Source organism: Ursus maritimus, unplaced genomic scaffold (genome assembly GCF_017311325.1).
Source record: "Ursus maritimus isolate PB19 unplaced genomic scaffold, ASM1731132v1 scaffold_29, whole genome shotgun sequence".
NCBI classification, from domain to species: Eukaryota; Metazoa; Chordata; class Mammalia; order Carnivora; family Ursidae; genus Ursus; species Ursus maritimus.
Window position 1 is genome coordinate 30,549,952 of NW_024425452.1, and position 20,087 is coordinate 30,570,038.

General features: G+C 36.3%; 1 protein-coding gene across 1 annotated transcript in view; it reads right to left on the minus strand.

The window, feature by feature from the left end:
- Positions 1 to 600: 600 nt before the first annotated feature.
- LCA5 (lebercilin LCA5) overlaps positions 601 to 20,087 on the minus strand; it is a 47,481-nt gene continuing 27,994 nt past the window's right edge. The window contains exons 3-7 of the mRNA XM_008684853.2: positions 9,246 to 9,383; positions 8,271 to 8,367; positions 7,447 to 7,589; positions 5,071 to 5,203; positions 601 to 3,341 (exon numbers count right to left, since the gene is read on the minus strand). Coding sequence (XP_008683075.1) covers positions 2,479 to 3,341; positions 5,071 to 5,203; positions 7,447 to 7,589; positions 8,271 to 8,367; positions 9,246 to 9,383 — 1,374 coding nt within the window. The 3' untranslated portion in view covers positions 601 to 2,478. The remainder of the gene's footprint in view (positions 3,342 to 5,070; positions 5,204 to 7,446; positions 7,590 to 8,270; positions 8,368 to 9,245; positions 9,384 to 20,087) is intronic.

Sequence of the window (20,087 nt, forward strand, 5' to 3'; positions counted from 1 at the left end):
TACTAAAAAGCGCTTTCAAATGATATAAAAGGCAACTTTAATGTGAAAGGGGCATTTGTTGTGTAGAAAGGAAAAAGCTTTAAAGGCAGATCTTTTCTTGACAATTTACAGTTCCTTTTTTAATCCTAAAACCCCACATTGTCACTGTAACACACATTTCCCTTCCCTTTTTCATCAGGCAGATCTGCATGCTGTATCCAACTAACACCCACCCAGGGATCCCAGAAGGTGAGTATGTCTGACAGGAGAAGGAGAGGAGGATCAGAAAAACAGTGAATCGGCCACTAAATAAGTTTATTTTATGATTCAATTTAATTCTCCTTACCCCCACCTCTTTTATATTATGAGCAATATATGCCATTAGGATAGCTATTAAGGGTGAAAGGATTAATTAAAACTATAATTATCTGATAAGACTAGCATACTGTCTAACCTGATTTAAGGCAAATTCATCTACTTCAATTAAAAGTACTGGACAGGAAAAAAAAAAAAAGAATAATGAAATAAAAATTAACTATGTAGGTCCTGTTTCTACCATGAATTTCCTAAATAACCTAAATTATCATTCAAACAAAGAGCCATAGTGTGTTTTTAGTTTTTATTAGTTAAGAGTTCTGAGTACAAATAACAATTTTAACTTGACATTTAGGGAAAAAAATGATTTACTCTGTGAGGTTTATTCATAGAGAAAAACCTGTTCTGTACATTTTAATCTCAATTTTAATGCCTAACACCATAATGCTTCTAAGTCTATAACTTAATTTTAGGTTTAATTTTAATAATTGTATTATATCTAGTGAAAGAGACTAGAAAACATTATGTAGAAAAAAAGCAAGAGAGTAATTAAATGACCTGAATATAAAACTTTACTGAAAGGCTTTTAAAAAGCCTCTTAAAACAACCTAAAAAGTAGAATACTTTTGGCAGAAAAATTAGCAGCTATGAACAAAATTAACATTACATAATATTTTTATCAAGAACTGCATTACAGTATTGTGGTTTACATATATTAGAATGATTTGCAACATACTAAAAGCTTATTTATATCAGACATAAAAATCTCTTTGCTAAAACAACTTTTTAATGTAGTTTAGCACTTTTGGGAGATTCAGTTCCCAATAAATGACAGTAACACAATTTAAAAGATGATAGATATGAGCATATCTTTTCATTAGAGACCTACCCAGGTAAGTCTTGCCAAATAGTTATGAACTTACATTCAATAATAAGCATTCATAAGAACTCAAGATAAAACAGTAACTCGGGTCCCCTCATCAGTATATATGCTAAATTCGGGGGCGGGGGGAGAGACTCACTTTAGAATAAATGTCAATCTACATTTTTTAATGCTTTCCCTGACACACAGTTCCCACCACTCTTCATTTTAACAGTGTTTTCTCCTTGGTTGGTGGCATATTACCACTTCTTAAAGACCAGTCGTACTCCACACAACCCAAGGTCATCAACTCCTTTGTAGCTGAAGTAAGCTACAAACAGGAGACCAACACCAGGCAGAAGCCCCATCTCTAAAACATTTTTAACCAAAGGTTGCTTTAAAATTAGTCCTATAAGCCCAACAGTATTACACTATCATTATCATTGGTTTTGACAGTAAGCTCAAACCTTAAAAGTATATATTAAAATTTCCAAGTTAGATTACTCTGGAAACATAATTGAGTTGAAAAATCTTTCTATATCAGGATGAAATTAAAGAAATTTCATGTATTTGCATATGAAATCTCATACCCAGTCATTGAAATACAGAGTATAGGAGAAGGAAGAAAAAAATTACTGATTATTACAGTGTACCCAAGCCTCCAGGACCCACGACAGGGGAATTATCCATGCAAACAGACAAATGTCTTCTGAATTCAACCTAATATGTTAGCACAGTTGTCGGTAAGCGATTTCATGTACCTCTGAAGTGGGAAATCCCTATGTCGTCACTGCTTCCACTTCAGAGTAGCTCAACTATGCTATGTAAGAAAGGAGCCCCTGTCCTGTCCACAGAGGACAAGGCTCCTAAGTAGCACCAGTGCTCCGCCATCTGGGAGCTACGCTTCCCAGCCCAGAGCTTCCCACCTTTAATCTCCACTCAACAAGACTATATTTAGCTCAGTGAGGACAGGACCAAAAATAAGTAAATAAATAAACGGATAAAAATAGGAAATAAACATGAACTCCAATGGAGTAAAACTTCCTTTAGAGCTGATTAAGAGGTAAAACCTATTTGTAAATAAAAAGCCAAAGCAAGTAAGATACATATCTACTTTGGGTTTCATTCAAAAGAGTCTCCTTCATTCCTGGCAAACTAGCTACGTGGTGTGATATGATCTACTTTCATTTACACTGTATTTGTCAACTAAAAATCATTCCTTAATAAGGACTTTTTAATATTAAAAATTCTAAAGGTTTATAATAAATATTGTATTAAAATATTTTAATATTTACAATTGGAAAAATGTATAGTGGAGTCAGTCATCTCAGGGCTACTTCTTCAATTTCATCTTCTACAGATTCCACTGCTTTCACTGCTGGTTTACTGTTTGCATGTTTTAATCGGTGTCTATTTGGATTAAAACTTCTTCCTTCGCTGAGGAAAAAGTCATCCTCTTCATCATGCTCTCTATCCCTGCTGCTCTTCTCCCCAGGGAGAAAATTTAGAGGGTCAAAGTCCCCTTTGCTGGCAGCCAGAGAATTTGGGTCACTGCTTTTAGAGGAAATGGTGCTGCTGCCACTGGCACCAAATAGCTGTTCCATCAGATTAGCTTTTTTCTCTCGTCTTGTAATTAAATCTACACTGTCTTTACCAAGCTTCTCTATACTGTTTCTTTGCACGTCCAAAAGGCCACTCTTTTGGCTAAATGGATTTGACTTCCCTGATGTTTTCGCAAATGAAGGCACATAGCTGCCAAATGCAAGCTCATTGGGGGAGGCTGGGCTTCTAATATGTCCTGGATTCGGACCATCTCCTTTTGTAGTGAAAAGGCTGATGTCTTGCAGATGATGCCCATTAAATACTCCCTCTGAGGATTCAGAGAACATGTATGTTTTGGGGCTTCTCTCTGGGGAATGCAGTTTTGATTCCAAATCAGGTAGCAAAGGCAGAGGAGGGCATTTTATATTCCGAGAATCTTGGAGTTCTCTGTTGATTTCATTCAGTTTAGCAAGTAGCATTTCTCTCTTCAGCCTTTCTTCCTCCTCTTCTTCCAATCTGTCAATATTTTGAATTTGGTACATTTCCATTTGGTATCTTCCAGTTTCCAATGCAGGCTTTTCTTCTCTCTCCAGCAAAGATATCTTGTCTTTTTGCTTTTTGGCAAGTTCTTCTCTTTCCCACTCTGTATGAAACCAAATTTTAAAAATGGGATTTTACAGCAGTCAATATTTTTAAGTAGGAAAACTCAATTCTCATCTTTTACAAAACAGTCTATCTAATTTAGTTATCCGTACAGGGAGAATGAACACCATAAATTTCACTGCTACACTTGATATTCTGGAATTCAGAAAGAATATACTGTGTGTTACACTTAAAATTCACATTTAGAGAAAAAATTTTGTTCTTCAGTGTAGAGGTAAGGAAGAAGGTTCTCTATTTTTTATACCTAATATAGTGCTGTACACTGAATGGAGGGTGATGGATGGATGAAGTTTAAAATAAACTTAAATTGAACCTCTGGATGTCATACCCTGAGAAGGACACAACATACTTATTTGGTATTCTGACTAAAGATACATTAAGTTGACTCTAATTAAGAGAACACTTCAGATAAACCTCAAATGAGGAACATTCTATTTTTAAAAAATGGGTCTTCATTCATCAAAAATGTTAACCTCACAAAATATTAAAATATTTAAAGAGATAGAACTAAATGCAATTCGTCATATCCTGGAGAGAAGAAAATGCTATAATATGACAATACTATGCCAACTAATAAAACTGTAATATGGACAGCAGATTAGAGAAATGTGTTGTATCAAAGTTAAATTTTCTGAAGTTGAAAACTATACCTGAATGGTGTAAGAAAATTATTTTGGAAAAATATCTTCAGGTATGGGCATGAGATACACAACTTACTCTCAGTAACTTTAGTAAATGGCATACATTCTCACTGATATTTGAGATCATTATTCCATATAAACTCCAGGGGGGAAAAATCCATAAAGATGGAATGGAAAAGAAGGGGCCAGTCTTCTGTTATTTTATTCCTTTTCCTGGTACCTAGATACAATACATAATACCTTTCTATTCTATGTTTTAATAATGTGAAAGCACCTCCCTTTGTGCCTTAGCCAATAGTAATATATCTTCTATTTCAACTGTTACATCGTTTTAAGTACACACACACAAATATTCACTCACTAATTTAAGCAACAATTAGGTCATAATTTTATATTCCATTAACTTTAAACAGAAAAAAGGATTTCTCTGCAAGAAACTTCTATAAAACTAATGAAATATATGCAGAGGACTAGAGTCAGGGATCCCTCTTGCCCATACTTTTCAGACATTTTATCCAGCTGGAAATGAATTTATCCCTGAACTTCAGTTTCAGATACTGAAACGACGTGAGTTGGTTCACTAAACTTCCACACTATTGGTTGAAATGTTAAAGATTTACTTTCATACTAAAATGAAAGAAAACTTACAGGAATATATTCAGGATCTCACAATTCCTTGATTTTAGTGTTTGGGCTAGTCTACAGACTAGAGTCGCAAGGTCAAGCCAATAGAGTGCATTGTCTTTACGTGTATGTTAACCAAAGTTTGATGAAGAGTTAACTGAAAAATTTCCTCTTTTATCTGAATTCTACTTCCTCTGACTTTTCTGAAGGTAACTTGTCCTTATTTCCTAACCCCAAACAGCAACTTAACAGTTATGCTTCTTTCCTTAGTAAATTTATTCAAATGTTTGTGATTTCCTAATAGACCATTCCCTACCACTGTATCAGCCTTTTCTTATTCTGTATAACCTATTCACTGTTCAGCTGGAAAATATCAGGGGATGTTAACCCTTTCTTTCCCAAAGGATGCTAATTCATCACTTGATTAAACAAATTCTTTCTTACCATCCTCCAGCTTCTCAACCTCCTGATTTACAACATGGAGTCCTTGATCCTTAACAAATTTTTCTTCTCTTTTCACGATTGGGTGTAGAATCTCTGCTTCTTCATGTTTACCTCTCTCTTGCAATTCCAGGTCCTATTACGTATTTTTTTTAAAAATGCAAGTTCACATGTCAAACGGGGAAAAACCTATTTAAATATCATAGAGTCATCTCTCATTAAGTATGACACCAACTAAGTTAGAAATTAAAGCAAATTTTAATTTAATAAAGCAGGAAGTCACAAGTTAGCACCCTTTAAAAGATGCTTTAAAAGCGCACAAGATTATTTACTTTAGTTAAAATTTTTTTTAGAAAGTATAATATATATCAGAACCAATATCATGGAATTAAAGCCAATACCCTACATAAAATTCTGAAGAGACATGTTTCAGAAGTACCCTTGCTTTGTACGTTTCACAACAAAATGCGGTAATTCAGTTAACCGGGAAGGTTAGTTAGCCAGCTATGGAGGCCTGTGAGAAGGTGCTGCTGAACTAGCATACAGGGAGTAACAGCCACACTGAATCTTTCGAGTTTATACTTACTATGTCCAAAGCCTCCAGTAAATTTTATAATATTTAAATCAAATAAAAATGTAAACTTAAAATTACTTGGTTTTTTTTTTTATGGTCCCTTTCACATGTGTAATTTTTCTGAATAAAAGTAAAATACCTATTATTACAGCAGAGGATTGTCCCCTAGTATTAATTTTCCTCTTCTTCCTTTTTTTACAGAATCCCTTGGGTTTTAGCAGGGCATAAGGCTGCTTTGCTAGTCTCCCTTGCACTTAAACAGGACCAAAGGGATTTGAGTGAAGGGATGTATGCAGCTTCTGATCACATTTATAAAAATAAAAGGTGCCTAGCCTCCACTTCCTTGTTCCTCCTCCTCACAAAAGTGGTGAGCCAGTTCAACCACACAGAGGAAGCCAACACTCTTTAAGACGCAAGAACAGTGAGACAGAGGATGAGGACCAAGGAACAAAGCTGTCTACCTATAATGGACTACCCACCGACCTTCAATCTATTAGAAAAGAAAGAAAACTTGCATCCTACTTGAGCCACTGTGTTCTGGGTCTCTTTTTAACAGCAAATGAGCTTGCACTTTAACAATGCTCCCTTTTCCTGAGACCCATTAAAGCGGCAGGATCAGGCTTAAGAGCTTTATAAACTTTGTGATTAGTTATTACCACAACCTGACGGGTAGCCCATCCTCGTTTTATAGATTAGGAAATCCAGGCTCCAGGAAGTCACTAAAGTCATTAAAAAGGCAGTGCTAACTCCAAGGCTATACTCGTGTCACTGCACCAGGTTGCTGCTCCTCATGCTGAATTGTACAAAGACCATTTTTTTTTAGTCCTTTTAAAGTTAAGCATGACTTTGCTATTCCACACTTTACCCTTTTCAAAAAGACAACATGATTTAGTTTCAATGATAGTGAAAATGTAGGAAGAAAGACACTTAGCAAATATGGCTACCCAGGAACCAAATCAGACCATCCTTTCTGTTTTATACCACAAGAAAAAATCTCAGGGTCACTGGGAAACCAATAAGGCACAAAAATGCAGGAATATATGAAATGTGCTGGATCCCTGGTGTATTGTTTTCTTTGGAATTTAAACTATAAATACAAAATATACAACCCTCTTAGAGAAAAGAACATTCTGGTATTCTATTTATAAGTCCTTTTAAATGAAGGCCCAATACCAACTCCCCTGAATTTCACTCTGATTTGAATGGTCTAAAGTCAGATTTCACTGCAATACTTTGCTCAGCATTCAGCTAATCTGTAAAATTCTCACATAATAGGAGGCCAAAAAAATATGTAGACAAATCCTAAAAAATTATTCAAAAACTAGTAAAATTTGCTATTATGTGTAAAAGCAAGGAGGGTTTTAGAGATTATCTGGGTACATAAAAGGTAAGAAACCTATCTCTGGGGCACCTGGGTGGCTTCAGTCGGTTAAACGTCTGATTCTTGATTTCAGCACAGGTCATGAATTCAGGATCGAGAGATCGAGCCCTGCTTTGGGCTCTGCACTGAGTGTGGAGCCTGCTTAAGATTCTCTCTCTCTCTCTCAAAAAAAAAAAAAGGGGGGGGGGGAGAAAAACCTCTCTTTCCAACCCAGAAGGTACAACTAACCTTCCTGAAGGATCTGGAAGATCCAATGATCTTCCAGAGTCAATCTAAAGGAATTTAATAAACATTCCCTTTAGAAGGCTACTTGCATATTTACAGATACAGTACTAGTTTCATTGCTTTTAAAATGTTTGATATTGTGTTTTTAGGAATAACTTCAAACCTAGAATTTAGTACCTCATCATGTTGCTTGACTCACCAAAGTAAGACGTTCAGGTTCTTCCCATCTGTTTTCAAAACACATAACCGTTTGTGGTGTTACAGGAAATTCTTCTAGCTCGAAGTCATCACAGGTTTGTACTCCCTTTGTACACTGGTCTGTAAAATCACTCTGGCATGCAGCTACCGTGAGAATTACACAAGAATTTTTCCCACCATGTTGAACAGTGCTCAGATCTATGGAACTGAACTGGTATGTGCTCACCATGTACATGAGCTAACGCAGGGTTTGCTCAGCTCTGTGACAACTCAGTATTTTTGTTTCTAGGATTTATTGGCAATTATGTCATTTGAGGACAATTTAGACAGGTAAACCCTACTAAGCTTTTACAAAGTTTGTTTTTAACTTTCTGAAATTCAGAAGAGGAAAATTTATACTTTTGTTTAAAAAAAAAAAGGTAAAAATATGCATAATACCACCAAAGTATTTATGAGTGAAATGAAATGACAGCTGGGATTTACTTAAAATACACTAAAAAAAACATAGATGAAATAAGATTAGTAAAATATGTAACTGTTAAAGCTAAATGATACATAAATAAAGGTTCATTAAAATATAACCAAGCACCAGTTTGGAGTCTTCTTACTTATTTTCATAAAAGTTTCAAAAATAAATAAATTATAAGAAAAAAATTAAACCTTAGGAAAAACTAAGAAAGTTGGCAGGATTTCTGAAAATTAACTATAAGGAGATTTAAATTTACTTCAATGAAGTTCTTTCCCCTTCCTCTACTTTAGAGTTATTTGATTTTATTATTAATAAGTGACAGCTACAATGTTTTTCAATAATAATAGCTACTATACCATTTTTTCTTGATCTAAGTTCTTTTTCTTTCTTTGGAGAAGACTTTGGCAGACGATTAGAATATATGTTTTTTATATCCAGTTCTCTCTCCTTTTCCTGAAAAGAAACCCAATACAATTAAGGATGTAGAGTATCAGTTTAAAATAAAACAAAAATTCTCACCTTGTCAACTGGTATTTTCCTTACCAAACTGGAATATACTATACTTAGTTCAGTTTCCCTTCCTAACTACTGAACTATAGAAAGGAATGTCTCCAGAACATCTAGGTTTGGGCAATGATTCTCCCTAAAATATGCAATATGTACTGGCAAACAAAAAAATTAGAGTAAATAAGACAAAATTCATTTTCTACCCACTCTTACCAAATAGAGCTAGTAGTGTCTTAAACTGTCTTTCAAGCTTGGCAACAGAGACCAAAAAAATTTCGTTAGCATCTTTTAAACATGGCTTTTGAGTTATTGACAAGTTAAAAATCGGACTTTTTAAAAACACAGTGTTCTTTGGCATTTTGAGGCTATGGTTCTTTCTGAGAATTTGTCAGACAATGCATGAACATTCAATTTTGCACAAAATTTCCACCCAGCAACGACCTCTGGATGGAATTAAGAACACCTTTAACAAAATTAAATAATGTGAATGCTCCCTCTCAACACTGTGAAAATGAAGGGCATTATTTGAAACAACTTTTAAAATAATCCTAAGATAACCCTCAACCACGCAACAGAGAAAAACTCTAGGTCCCATAATTCCTTTCAGGGTTTCGTAACTTATTTCAGTTATATCAATTCTATTAGGATTCAGTGTTTCACTTTGGGCATTTGTCATCGTGATTATATTTTAAAAAATTTCTTTAAAAGTACCAAAGAGAATAGAACTTTGTAACTTGTATTGTCCCAACTTACTAATGTGAGTGCTTTAAAATGCTAAGTGTTCAATATATTTTATATATATTATCCATTAAATAAATACATACTTTTAATTTGTGATACAGTTGTTGTAGCTCCTTTTGAAGGACTTTATTTTCATCATGAGCCTCATATGCCCTTTTCCTTTCAGCAAGCAACTGCCGTTGGAAACTGTTAGTACTCAGCTCAAGGTTTTTGGATAGTTCCTATGATGTGTATATAAACATATAAAAAATAGTACTTGAAAATAACTGAAGAGTAAAACATTGCACTTAGCATTGAAAATTTTTAGTAGTATCATACGAGACCTACAAATCAGGCTGGGCTTAGTGTTCATGAACATAAAATAAACTGGAAAACAAATCTACCAACAATTTAGTAAGGTACTTAGCCTATTATTCCTTATTTTGCTTTTCACAATGTTTTGTAAATAAATTCTTAAGCATTTGCCTGAAGCATACATGAATAGTCATTTAGGTTGGTTGCGAATTCAGCCAAAGGATGTGATGAGAAACACTGGCTTTGGGAATCACAGTTCGGGCAAATATATAACAAGACAGCTGCATAAAATTATACAGCACTATTCAAGGTGCAGAGATTACCCTGTAAAACATTTCTAGATAAAAATAATAGTCATTTCCATGGTCTTCAAACGTTTTCCATAAAGCCTGCGAAAAAGTTTAAAATATTTTCTTTTAGGTGACATCAACATCATGGTGGCATGAGTCATTCCTTTTTTCCCCACCTTTCAGTTTACAACTAATCAGATCCATAAAGCAAACATCCATAATTAAACAAAAGCACTTCTGCACGCACACCAGGACACCTGAGAGAACCACCCATCTCTGCACCTGAAAGTGGGTGGACTGGACATCAGAGAAGGCTGTGGAGCCAGGGGTGACGGTACAGGTGGCAGAGGAGGTGGAGGGTAAAGGTGTTAAGTGGGGATCTGTCCGGCCACATGTGCGGCAGTTGGAGGGACTCTCTCTCTCTGAGGAGAGACCACAGTGACTAAGGGGAGGGAAAGGAAAGGGAAGGAAGCAAAGAGAACTGAGGGAATACCATTTCCTGCTAGAGCAGGAAATCCTGCCCAGGATTCTGACAAGAGATCATCCATGAAGCTCTAGGAAACATCCCCCAACTCAAGGATCCCCTAGTGGAAAATGGGCACAGCCAAAGCATTAAGTGCTAAGCACACACCTCCCTCCACTCTGCCACCACATCTTTTCTTTCCAGTCCATCAGCTTTTTTTTTTAATTGTATAATTTTTTTCTCATATGCATTTTATTTGAAGGCCCCTGATTTTCTCAGTACTGTTACATATGTAGACCCTTCCGGTCCCTAGGGATGGCTTAAGGGCTTTCAGTAGCTCAAAGAACAATTGGTACCACTAACTAGATATTTGAAAACACTAAAAAGTTGTTAATTTTTTAGATGTTATTCTTGGTATCAGTTAATGGCATTGTGTTTTTAAAGTCTATATTTTAGATACAAGATGAAATATTTATGAGTAAAACAAGATATTCAAGATCTACTTTCAAATAATACAGAGAGGTGGAGGAGAGTATATATGAAAAAATATTTTCTATAAGGTGGTATTTTTAAAGTTTTAATTGGCACCCACTAAGCTTCAGCTGTTCTGCCAGGGTGTCCTCTACATGAAGAGACCCAGGACTGACCCGGCCCCGACCCACGTCAGCTCTAACCGTCCCAACACGGCAGGCCCAGCATGGAGTGCCCTGGGAACCACAGCCCATGCCAGACACAGCTTCAGTCAGCTAACCTAAACCCCAGGAACACACAGTCTACACAGGAGAGGACCATATACAAGACCACTCCTTCAAGTTTAGGAGAAGTAGCTGTTCTGCCTAATTCACAGAAAGTCAAGGAAATGAAGAGACAGAGAAATATGCAACAAATTCTAGAAAAGAACAAGACAAAAACCTCAAAAGACTAACTGAAACAGATAAATTTAGCTAATCAATAATTCAAAGTAATAATCATAAAGATGCTCACACCGAAGAGTGGAAGGCTCAGTGAGAACTTCAATAAAAAGATAAAAAATATAAATAAGAACCAGTCAGAGTTGGTTCTGGTCTAAGACGGCAGAGGAGTAGGAGACCTTAGTTTCGTCTGGTCCCGGGAGTTCAGCCAGGTAGCTACCAAATCATTCTGAACACCTACGAATTCAACCAGAGATCTAAGAAAAGCAAAGCCGAAACTTTACAAATAGAAAAGTGGCCACTTGTTGCACCACAGGATGTGCGGGGAAACGAATCTGAGGCGACGTAGTGCAAGATGAACTGCCGGGGAGGGAGCCTCCGCCAGCCAGCAGAGAGCGATACAGCCGCGGAGCACAAAATCAGAACTTCCAGAAGTCTGCTCTGGTGAGGGACCTCTCTGCCTGAAAGGTGCCTCGGTGGTGAAGTGGGGCAGAATCCTAGGTGGGACAGTGTGGTCTCTGGACCCCTGGGGTCACAGAAAGAATGGGGTGTCTGAGTGTGGCAGAGACCCAGGAACTGGAGTGGGGAAGCTGGCTACAATCAGCAAGCCCAGGAGTGCGCTTTCAGCTCAGTGTTGCCGTAAACCATGAACGGCAGGTCAGGTGGCCGCTCCCTGAGCAAGGACCCAGCAAGCAGCAGAACTTGGCAGAGCCCCTGCCTCCCTGGCCGGGCGGGTGCATGCTGCAATACTCTGCAGGGTTTGGAGACTCAGTGGGGTCACATGCCTGAGAGAGAAATGCTTGGTCACAGGCTGGGTGAGCACAGAGTGTGGATGGAGACCAGGAGACAGGAGTGACTGACTGCTTTTCCGAGGGTGCACAGAGGATGGAGAATAAAGAAGCTGAGGAGTTGGGGAGTGACCCTTCAGCTCCAGGGCTGGAGACTGGGAGGCCGCCATCTTCATCCTCATAAGCAGCATGGAAAGCCTTCAGGGAACAAAAGTCACATAGAGCAAACCGAAACCACTTATTTAGCCTGGTCCCTGGAAAGGGTGGTGCAATTCGGCCTGGGCAAAGACACCCGAGAATCAGTGCAACAGGCCCCTCCCCACAGAAGATCAGCAAGAACATCCGGCTAAGACCAAGTTCACCTATCGCACGGAACTGCAAAACTCCAGTGCTAGGGGAAAAAAGTATATAGAATTCATGCTTTTATTCTCATGATTCTTTAGTCTTTCCATTTTAATTTTTTTCTTTTTCCTTTTCAAACAATTGCTTATTTTATCAACGTTTTTAAAGTCTTTCTTAATTTTTATTTCTACAGTTACATTCTATCCCTTCCTTGTATTTAATTTTATTTTTGTATATATGTATGTTTTACTTTATAATTCTGGGATGCAGTTTCTTCTAACAAACAGACCAAAATACACCCAGAATCTAGCTTATTGCTCTCTTCTCTTCACCTGATTATATTTTTTTAAAAGTCTATTTTAATTTTCATCTTTACAGTTACATTCTATCCTTTCATTGTATTTAATTTCATTTTTGTATAAGATTCTTTTTTTTATGATTATGGGATGAAGTTTCTTCTAACACAAAAACTGTAATACATATACCCATGATATAATGTATTGCTTTGTTCTGTACACCCATCTGTTTTATATTCTTTCTATTATTTATTTATTTAAAAGATTTTGTTTATTTGAGAAAGAGAAAGAGGGACCACACAGAGTGAGAAGCAGACTCCCGGCTGAGCACAGAGCTGGATGCGGGGCTAGATGCCAGAACCCTGAACCAAAGGCAGACACTTAACCAACTGAGCCACCCAGGTGCCCCTATATTTTTTCTTTTTCTGTTTTTTTTTGTCTTTTAATTTTCATTTTTACAGCTACATTCTATCCTTTCATTGTATTTAATTTTAGTTTTGTACATTTCTTTCTTTACAATTTTGGGCTCTAGTTTTCTAACAAACAGACCAAAAAATCCAGTGTATTGCTCTATTCTGTTCACCTGTCTGATTATATTCTCTTTTTTCTTAATTTTTTTTTTTCAGTTTCAGATCTCTTCTGATATGCTTAGTGTATATTTCTCTGGGGCCATTGTTGCCATTTTAGTACTCTCATTCATCTATTATCTGGAGAGAGTGACAAGATGAAAAAACTCACCTCAGAAAAGCAAACAAGAGGCAGTATTGACTGCCAGGGACCTAATCGGTATGGATATAAATAAGATGTCAGAATTAGAGTTCAGAATAATGATTACAAAGACACTACCTGGGCTTGAAAAAAGCACAGGAGACACTAGACAATCCCTTTCTGGAGAAATAAAAGAACTAAAATCTAATCAAATTAATATATATATATAAAAGGAATATAAATGAAATACAATAAAAAATGGTGACACTAACTGCTAGGATAAGTGATAAAGAAGACAAAATGATGGAGAATAAAGAAGCTGAGAAAAAGACAGAAACAACTACTGGATCACAAGGGGAGAATTTGAGAGATGACTGATACCATAAAGCAAAACAATATTAGACTAATTGGGACCCCAGAGGAAGGGGATGCAGAAAGTATACTGGAGCAATTTATAGTGGAGAACTTCACTAATCTGGGGAAAGAAGCAGGCGTTCAAGTCCAGGAGGCACAGAGAAACCCCCTCAAAATCAATAAAAATAGGTCAACACCTTGACATGTAATAGTGAAACTTGCAAATCTCAGAGATAAAGAGAAAATCCTGAAAGCAGATCAGGACAAGAGGTCCATAACCTACAAGGGTAGAAATATTAGACCTGGCAGCACACCTACTCACACAAACCTGGTAGGCAGAAAGGACTGGCATGATATATTCAGGGTGCTAAATGAGAAAAATACATAGCCAAGAATACTTTATCCAACAAAGGTGGCATTCAAAATAGAAGAAGAGATAAAAAGCTTCCAGGACAAACAGAAACTAAAAGAATTTGTGATCACTAAACCAGCCCTGCAAGAAATATTAAAAGGGATCCTGTAAGCAAAGAATGAGCCCAAATAGTAACATAGACCAGAAAGGAATAGAGACAATATACAGAAACAGTGACTTTACAGGTAATACAATGGCACTAAATTCATATCTTTCAGTAGTTACTCTGAATGTAAATGGGCTAAATGCTCCAATCAAAAGACACAGGGTATCAGACTGGATAAAGCAGCAGGACCCATCGATATGCTGTCTGCAAGAGACTCATTTAGACCCAAAGACACCTCCAGACACAAAGTGAGGGGGTGGAAAACCATTTATCATGCTAATGGACCTCAAAAGAAAGGTAGAGGTGGTCACCCTTATATCAGACAAATTAGATTTTAAACCAAAAGCTGTAATAAAATATGAGGAAGGCTACTATATCATAATTAAAGGGTCTATCCACCAAGAAGATCTAACGATTGTAAATATTTATGCCCTTAACATGGGAGCAGTCAATTATATGAACCAATTAATAACAAAATTAAACAAAAACACTGATAATAATACAATAACAGTAGGGGACTTTAACACCCCACTTACTGCAGATCATCTAAGCAGAAGACCAACAAGGAAACAAGGGCTTTGAAAGACACGCTGGACCAGATGGACTTCACAGATAAATTCAGAGCATTCCATCCTAAAGCAACAGAATTCACATTCTTCTTGAGTGCATATGGAACATTCTCCAGAACAGATAACATACTAAATCACAAATCGGGTCTCAACCAGTACCAAAACATTGGTATCATTCCCTGCATACTTTCAGACCACGATGCTTCAAAACTTGAACTCAATCACAAGAGGAAATTTGGGAAAAGCTCAAATATATGGAGGCTAAAGAGCATCCTACTAAAGAATGAATGGGTCAACCAGGAAATTAAAGAAGAATTTAAAAAATTCCTGGAAACAAATGAAAATGAAAACACAACTGTCCAAAACCTTTGGGATGTAGCAAAGGAGGTCCTAAGAGGGATGTATATAGCAATACAAGCCTTTCTCAAGAAAGAAGAAAGGTCTCAAATACACAAGCTAACCTTACACTTAAAGGAGCTGGAGAAAGAACAGCAAATAAAGCCTAAACCTTTACGTTTAGGAGAAGAGAATTAATAAAAATCAGAGCAGAAATCAATGAAATAGAAACCAAAAGAACAAAACAGAGCTATGACATCAGGAACCGGTTCTTTGAAAAAATTAGTAAGATTGATAAACCCCTGGCCAGACTTATCCAAAAGCAAAGAGAAAGAACCCAAATTCATAAAATCATGAATGAAAGAGGAGAGATCACAACCAACACCAAAGAAATACAAACAATTATAAGAAATATGCCAACAAATTAGGCAACCTGGAAGAAACGGATGCATTTCTAGAGACATATAAGTTACCAAAACTGAAACAGGAAGAAACAGACAACCCGAACAGACCCATAATCAGCAAGGAAATTGAAGCAATAATCAAAATCTCCCAACAAACAAGAGTCCAGGGCTAGATGACTTCCCAGGAGACTTCTACCAAATATTTAAGAAGAATAACTCTTTTTCTGAAGCTGTTTCAAAAAACAGAAATGGAAGGAACAATTCCAAACTCTTTCTATGAGGCCAGCATTACCTTGATTCCAAAAGCAAAGACCCCGCCAAAAAGGAGAATTACAGACCAATATCCCTGATGAACATGCATGCAAAAATTCTCACTAAAATACTAACCAATAGGATCCAACCATACATTAAAAGGATTATTCACCACGACCAAGTGCAATTTATTCCTGGGCTGCAAGGGTGGTTCAACACCCGCAAATCAATCAATGTGATACACTACATAAATCAAAGAAAGGACAAGAACCATCTGATCCTCTCAACAGATGCAGAAAAAGCATTTGACAAAGTGCAGCATCCTTTCTTGATTAAAACTCTTCACAGTGTAGGGATAAAACCATATCCCTATTATAAAAGCCATATACAAAAAGCCCACAGCAAATGTCATTCTCGAGGGAAAACTGAGAACTTTTCCCCTAAGGTCAGGAACATGGCAGGGATGTCCACGATCACAACTGTTGTTCAAAATAGTCCTAGAAGTCCTTGCTTCAACAGTAAGTAAGTAAGTAAGTAAGTAAGAAAGAAAGAAAGAGAGAGAGAGAAAGAAAGAGAAAAGAAAGAAAGAAAGAAAGAAAGAAAGAAAGAAAGAAAGAAAGAAAGAAAGAAAAGGCATCTGAATCAGCAAGGAAGAAGTCAAACTCTCACTCTTTGCAGATGATATGATACTCTATGTGGAAAACCCAAAAATCTCCACCCAAAATTGCTAGAAGTCATACAGGAATTCAGCAATGTGGCAGGATATAAAATCAATGTACAGAAGTCAGTTGCGTTTGTATACACTAACAATGAGACAGAAGAAAGAGAAATTAAGGAGACAATCTCATTTACAATTGCACCAAAAACCATGAGATTCCTAGAAATAAACCTAACCAAAGAGGCAAAGGATCTGTACTCAGAAAACCATAGAACACTCAAAAAAGAAATTGAGGAATACACAAAGAAATGGAAAAATGTTCCATGCTCATGGACCGGAAGAACAAATATTGTTAAAATATCTATGTTACCTAGAGCAATCTACACATTCGATGCAATCCCTATCAAAATACCACCAACTTTCTCCACAGAGCTGGAACAAATAATCCTAAAATTTGTATGGAACCAGAAAAGACCCCAAATAGCCAAAGGAATATTGAAAAAAAAACCAAAGCTGGTGGCATCACAATTCCAGACTTCAAACTATATTACATAATCACCAAGACAGCATGGTACTGGCACAAAAACAGACACATAGATCAATGGAACAGAACAGAGAACCCAGAAATGGACCCTCAACTCTGTGGTCAACTAATCTTCACCAAAGCAGAAAAGAATATCCAGTGGAAAAAAGAGAGTCTCTTCAACAAATGGTGTTGGGAAAATTGGACAGCCACACGCAGAAGAATGAAACTGGACCATTTCCTTACACCATACACAAAGATAAACTCAAAATGGATGAAAGACCTAAATGTGAGACAGGAATCCATCAAAATCCTAGAGGAGAACACAGGTGGCAATCTTGACCTCGGCCACAGCAACTTCTTGCTAGACATGTCTCCAAAGGCAAGGGAAATGAAAGCAAAAATGAACTATTGGGATTTCATTAAGATAAAAAGCTTTTGCACAACAAAGGAAACAACTGACAAAACCAAAAGACAACCGACAGAATGGGAGAAGATATTTGAAAGATATTGAAGATACTGAAAGATGTATGGATAAAGAAGATGTGGTGTATATATATACAATGGAATACTACTCAGCCATCAAAAAAAAATCTTACCGTTTACAACAATGTGCATGGAACTAGAGGGTATTATGCTAAGCGAAATAAGGTAATCAGAGAAAGACAATCATCATATGATCTCACTCATATGTGGACTTTAAGAAAGAAAAATCCAGAGGATCATAGGGGAAGGGAAATCAGAGATGGAGAGAAACCATAAGACTCTTAATCATAGGAAGCAAACTGAGGGTTGCTGGAGGGCAGGGGCTGGGGGGATGGGGTATGGATGAAGAACACTGAAGAGGGTATGTGGTGTAATGAGCACTGGGTATTATATAAGACTGATGAATCACTGAACTCTACCTCTGAAGCTAATACACTATAATTAATTGAATTTTAAAAATAATTTAAAAATAAATAAAATGAAAAAAAGAGAACCAATCAGAGTTGAAGAATACATAACAAAAATGAAAAATACACTAGATGGAATCAACAGATTAGCTGATGCAGAAGAAAGGAACAGCAGTCTTAAAGACAGGGTAACAGAAAGCACCAAAGCTGAAGAGCAAAAAGACAAATGCATTAAAAAATGAGGATAGCTTAAATGATCTCATGGACAACATCAAGCAAACAAACATTCGCATTACAGGGATCCCAGAAAGAGAACAGTGAAAAAGGCAGAAAATTTACTTGAAGAAATACTAGCTCAAAACTTACCTAACTTGATGAAGGAAACAGACTTCCATGTTCAGGAGAAAAGAGAGTTCCAAACGAGATAACCCTAAGGAGGTTCATACCAAGAGACATAAAAATTAAATGTTAAAGATTAAAGAGAGAATTTTAAAAGCAGCAAGAGAGAAACAAGTTACATAGAAGGGAAAGCCCATAAGGCTATCAGCTGATTTTTCAACAGAAACACTGAAGGCCAGAAGGGAGTGGCATGATATATTCAGAGTGCTAAAAGGGAAATACCTACAACCAAGCAAGGTTATCATTCAGAATGGAAGGAGAGAGAGAGTTTTTCTGACAAACAAAAGTTAAAGAAAGGAGTTTATCACCACTAAATTGGCCTTACAGGAAATGTTAAAGGGACTTCTTTAAGTGGAAAAGAAAAATCCACATCACAAGTAAAATAAAAAGTTATAAATTAAAAGATATAAAATATGACAAATGGATGAAATGTAAAAAAAAAGATTTCTTTTAGAATGTGTCCAAACTTAAGGGACTATCAACTTAATAGAGACTTCTGCATACTTAGGATCTTATAAATGAACCTCATAGCAATCACAAATCCAAAACCTATAATAGATACATTAAAAAAAAAAAATAAAGCCAAGCATAACCCTACAGAAAGCCATCAATCACAACAAAAAGGAACAAAACAAGAAAAGAACAGAGAAGAAAAAAAAAAAAAACCAGAAAAGATTTAATAAAATGGCAAAATGCACATAACTATCAATGACAACTTTAAATGTAAATAGTCTAAATGCTCCACTCACAAGTTATGGAGGCAGGAGGGTGGTGATAAAAAACCAAAACCCATCTATATGCTGTCTACAAGAGACTTGTTTCACACCTAAAGACACATACAGACTGAAAGTGAAAGCATTGAAAAAGATACCTCATACAAATAGAAGCAAAAGAAAAGCTGGGGTAGCAATACTTCTATCAGACAAAATAGGACTTAGACTGTAATAAGACACAAAGAATGGCATTACATAATAATAAAGGGGTCAATCCAACAAGAGGATATAAAAAATTATAAATATATGAAGGAAATATTAAGACATTATGGGAGAAGTTGGTAATACTACAATAAAAGTAGGTGATTTTATTACCCCACTTACATCAATGAAGGGATCATCCAGGCAAAAAGTCAAGAAGTAAATAATCTCTCTGAATGACACATCAGACCAGATGGATGTAACATATATAACGAAAAACATTCCATACAAAACAACAGAGTACACATTATTTTCAAGTTCAAATGAAACATACCTAAGGACAGACCACATGTTAGGCCACAAAACAATGCCTAAATAAATTTAACAAGACTGAAATCATACCATGCATACTTTTCTGACCACAACAGTATGAAACTAGACATCAAGGGGAAAAAAATGGAAAACGCACAAACACATGGAGTATAAATAATATGTTACTAAACATCCAATGGGTCAATCAAAAAGTCAAAGAGAAAATTAAAAAAAAATACATGCAGACGAACAAAAGTGAAAATATAATGTTCCAAAATCTCTGGCATGCAGCAAAACCAGATGTAAGAGGGAAATTTATAGCGATAAAGACCTACCTCAAGAAACAAGAAAAATCTCAAGGAAACAATCTAGCCTTACACCTAAAGGAACCAGAAAACGCATAAAACCCAAAGGTAGAGGAGGGAAGGAAAAATAAAGATTTGAGTAGAAATAAATGAAACAGAGACTAACTAAAACAAAACAAAACAGAAAAGATCTGTGAAACCAAGAACTGGTTCTTTGAAAAGATTAAAAAATTGATAAACCTCTCACCAGACTTAATAAGTAAAAAAAAAAAAAAAAAAAAAAAAAAAAAAAAAAAAAGACAGAAGACCCAAATAAGGCAGAAATGAAAGAGAAGTAAAACCAACACCACAGAAATACAAGGGATTATAATAGTGTGAAAATGCCAACAAACTGGC